Consider the following 2863-nt stretch of genomic DNA (forward strand, 5'->3'; position numbering starts at 1 on the left):
AATAAATAAAAGAGACGAAAAAATCGCCAACCTCTTCCAACAAGTTGAACAATTCAGAGGTGAAAAGTGCCTGTTGGAACAACAGGATTTAAGATTGGCTCGAGATCAGCTGGAAACGACTCAAAGGACAAAGAAAGAGCAGACGTCGAAAATAAACTCACTGGAAAACCACCTGCAGGAAAAAGACCTCTTCCTCAAGAGGAGAAACGAGGAGGAGAGCGAGATGAGACGGCTCTTCCAGCAGGAGATGGCTGAAAAGAGAGAGAGCTGGAGGCCACCTCACAGAAGGAAACAGAACTCAGCCTGAAATTAAAGGAAAGTGAAAATACTAATGAGTTACTTGACTTGGAGAACGAAGAGTTCTGTATGATGACTGAAGAGTTGAGGAACGTTTTAGCTGAGAAAGAAAAGGAAGTCCACCTTCTGAAAGAATCCCTCGCCTTTAAAACTAAAGAATTAGAGGAAGGTCAAGACCAGCATGAAATAATAAAGAGACGAGTGAAGGAAGTTGAGGATGATAACTCGACTCTCAGAGAAAAGCTGAGGATCACTGAAGCGGAGAATGTTAACATTCAGCAGATATTAGGAGATGAGCTTCAAGCGATGAAGAACTGGGTGGCCGAACTAGAAAGAGAAAATGCAATGAGTAAAGAAGAGTTAGAAGCAAAGGAGCTAGAAATAATGTTACTGGAAGAATCTTTAGAACAGAAGGACACCATTCTGCAAGATGCTCTTCATCACTGGAAAGACACTGAAAAGTTGTTGGAAGGAGCAAAGGAAAAAGAGAAGGAGATGGAGGCTTCTCTAACGACCTTAGAAGAAGAGCTCCAGAAGAGGAACCTTCAAATCGAAGAGTTCCTCACAAAAGAAGAACAGTCAAGGTGTGAACAACAAGAATTCGAGGATAAACTAGACCTAGCTCTCCATTATGCAATGGAGCTGCAGACGTTGCTAAAGGAAGCAGAAGAAAGGGAGAGGAAAATCAAAGAAGATTTAGAAGAACAGAGGAATAAAAACCATCTGTTAGCTAAAGAAAAGGAAGAAGAAGAGACTGAAATAAGAAGGCAACATCAGGAGAGACTGAGGCAAAAGGAAAAGGAAACAGAGAAGCAGCGTGAACGCCTGGAGGAACTCCAGGATAACTTGGAAAGCGCTCTGCGTCAAGAACAGAGCCTGGAACGCTTGCTGGAATCTAAACAAGAAGACCTCATCTGTTTGAAGAAGAAGGAGAGTAAAGCCCAGCTGGAAGTGCAGCGACTTCTCAAGGACTGCGATATGCTGAAAGAAGAGAGTCAGCTACAGGAGCAGAATAGAATGAGAGAAGAAAAACGTCTCAGGAAGCAGCTAAGAACACAGGAGGAGGCTTTGAGGGAACATGACAAATACATGTTGATGATGTTTCTACATGGGACTGCTCAGAGGAATTTCCAGCTAGAACACATTGCGCTGGAACATGGAGACGTTATGATTGAAGAAGGGAAGAGAGAGAAGTGCACAGGAGGAACAATAGGAAGGAAAGACACGGGGAGTGAGGAAGACCCCTGTGAGAAGGCCCGTGAGACAGAAGAGAAACAACGTAAGGAGTACTGGTATGCCCAGCGGGAGAGAAACGAGGATTACGAGAAACAATGGGAGGGCCTCAAGCACATTGTGGAAGATGTTCTTCACGGAGATGAATAAAGATCTTCAGGATATTCATCGTTCACTGAAGAGGAAGGCATTGGCTGCTGAGTTCCCCCAACTCGTCAGCGAAGGCACTGTCTCAAGGAACGAACAAACTCGCCTGGTGAGAGTCAAAGGAAGAATTTTCTGGAGGTAGGAGGACAAGCTCTCGGTATGAGAGCAAAAAGCTATTTGGAGGTAGGAGGACAAGCTCTCAGCTTGAGAGCCAACAGCAGTTTGGAGGCTGGAGGAAGAGCTCTCAGCTTGAGAGCCAACAATTGTTCGGAGGCAGGAGGATGAAGCTCTCAGTTCAAGAGCCAAAAGCTGTTCAGAGAACTAGAAGGCAACCAGAAGGCCACCAGAGGGCGCAAGTTCAATGCCTTTTATATATGCAAAATATGGGTTATGCAATGCATAATGGGCTCAATACTTGCATATACTACTGTGGCAACCTCTGGCGCGGCGTAAAAACCTGTAAGTTCAATGCCTTTCATATATGCAAAATATGGGTATTGCAATGCATAATGGGCTCAATACTTGCATATACTACTGTGGCAACCTCTGGCGCGGTGTAAAAACCCGTAAGTTCAATGCCTTTCATATATGCAAAATATGGGTTATGCAATGCATAATGGGCTCAATACTTGCATATACTACTGTAGTCAAAAAAAAAAAAAACCTCTGGCGCGGCGTAAAAACCCGTAAGTTCAATGCCTTTCATATATGCAAAATATGGGTTATGCAATGCATAATGGGCTCAATACTTGCATATACTACTGTGGCAACCTCTGGCGCGGCGTAAAAACCCGTAAGTTCAATGCCTTTCATATATGCATAGTATGGGTTATGCAATGCATAATAGGCTCAATACTTGCATATACTACTGTGGCAACCTCTGGCGCGGCGTAAAAACCCGTAAGTTCAATGCCTTTCATATATGCATAGTATGGGTTATGCAATGCTTAATGGGCTCAATACTTGCATATACATATACTACTGTGGCAACCTCTGGCGCGGCGTAAAAACCCGTAAGTTCAATGCCTTCCATATATGCATAGTATGGGTTATGCAATGCATAATGGGCTCAATACTTGCATATACTACTGTGGCAACCTCTGGCGCGGCGTAAAAACCCGTAAGTTCAATGCCTTCCATATATGCATAGTATGTGTTATGAAATGCATAATGGGCTCAATACTTG

The 2863-nt window shown here is 43.7% G+C and overlaps 1 protein-coding gene across 1 annotated transcript; it reads left to right on the forward strand.

The window, feature by feature from the left end:
* The first annotated feature begins 369 nt into the window (after nucleotides 1-369).
* LOC135219031 (golgin subfamily A member 6-like protein 25) lies at nucleotides 370-1680 on the forward strand. The gene has a single exon (XM_064255466.1). It carries the CDS (start codon nucleotides 370-372, stop codon nucleotides 1678-1680), a length of 1311 nt encoding a protein of 436 aa, XP_064111536.1.
* The last annotated feature ends 1183 nt before the right edge of the window (nucleotides 1681-2863 follow it).

This window comes from Macrobrachium nipponense, chromosome 1 (assembly GCF_015104395.2).
Source record: "Macrobrachium nipponense isolate FS-2020 chromosome 1, ASM1510439v2, whole genome shotgun sequence".
Lineage (NCBI taxonomy): Eukaryota > Metazoa > Arthropoda > Malacostraca > Decapoda > Palaemonidae > Macrobrachium > Macrobrachium nipponense.

What these genes read in the sequence shown, in the direction of transcription:
- LOC135219031 (XM_064255466.1), top strand. Translation starts at nt 370, where the DNA reads ATGACTGAAGAGTTGAGGAACGTTTTAGCTGAGAAAGAAAAGGAAGTC.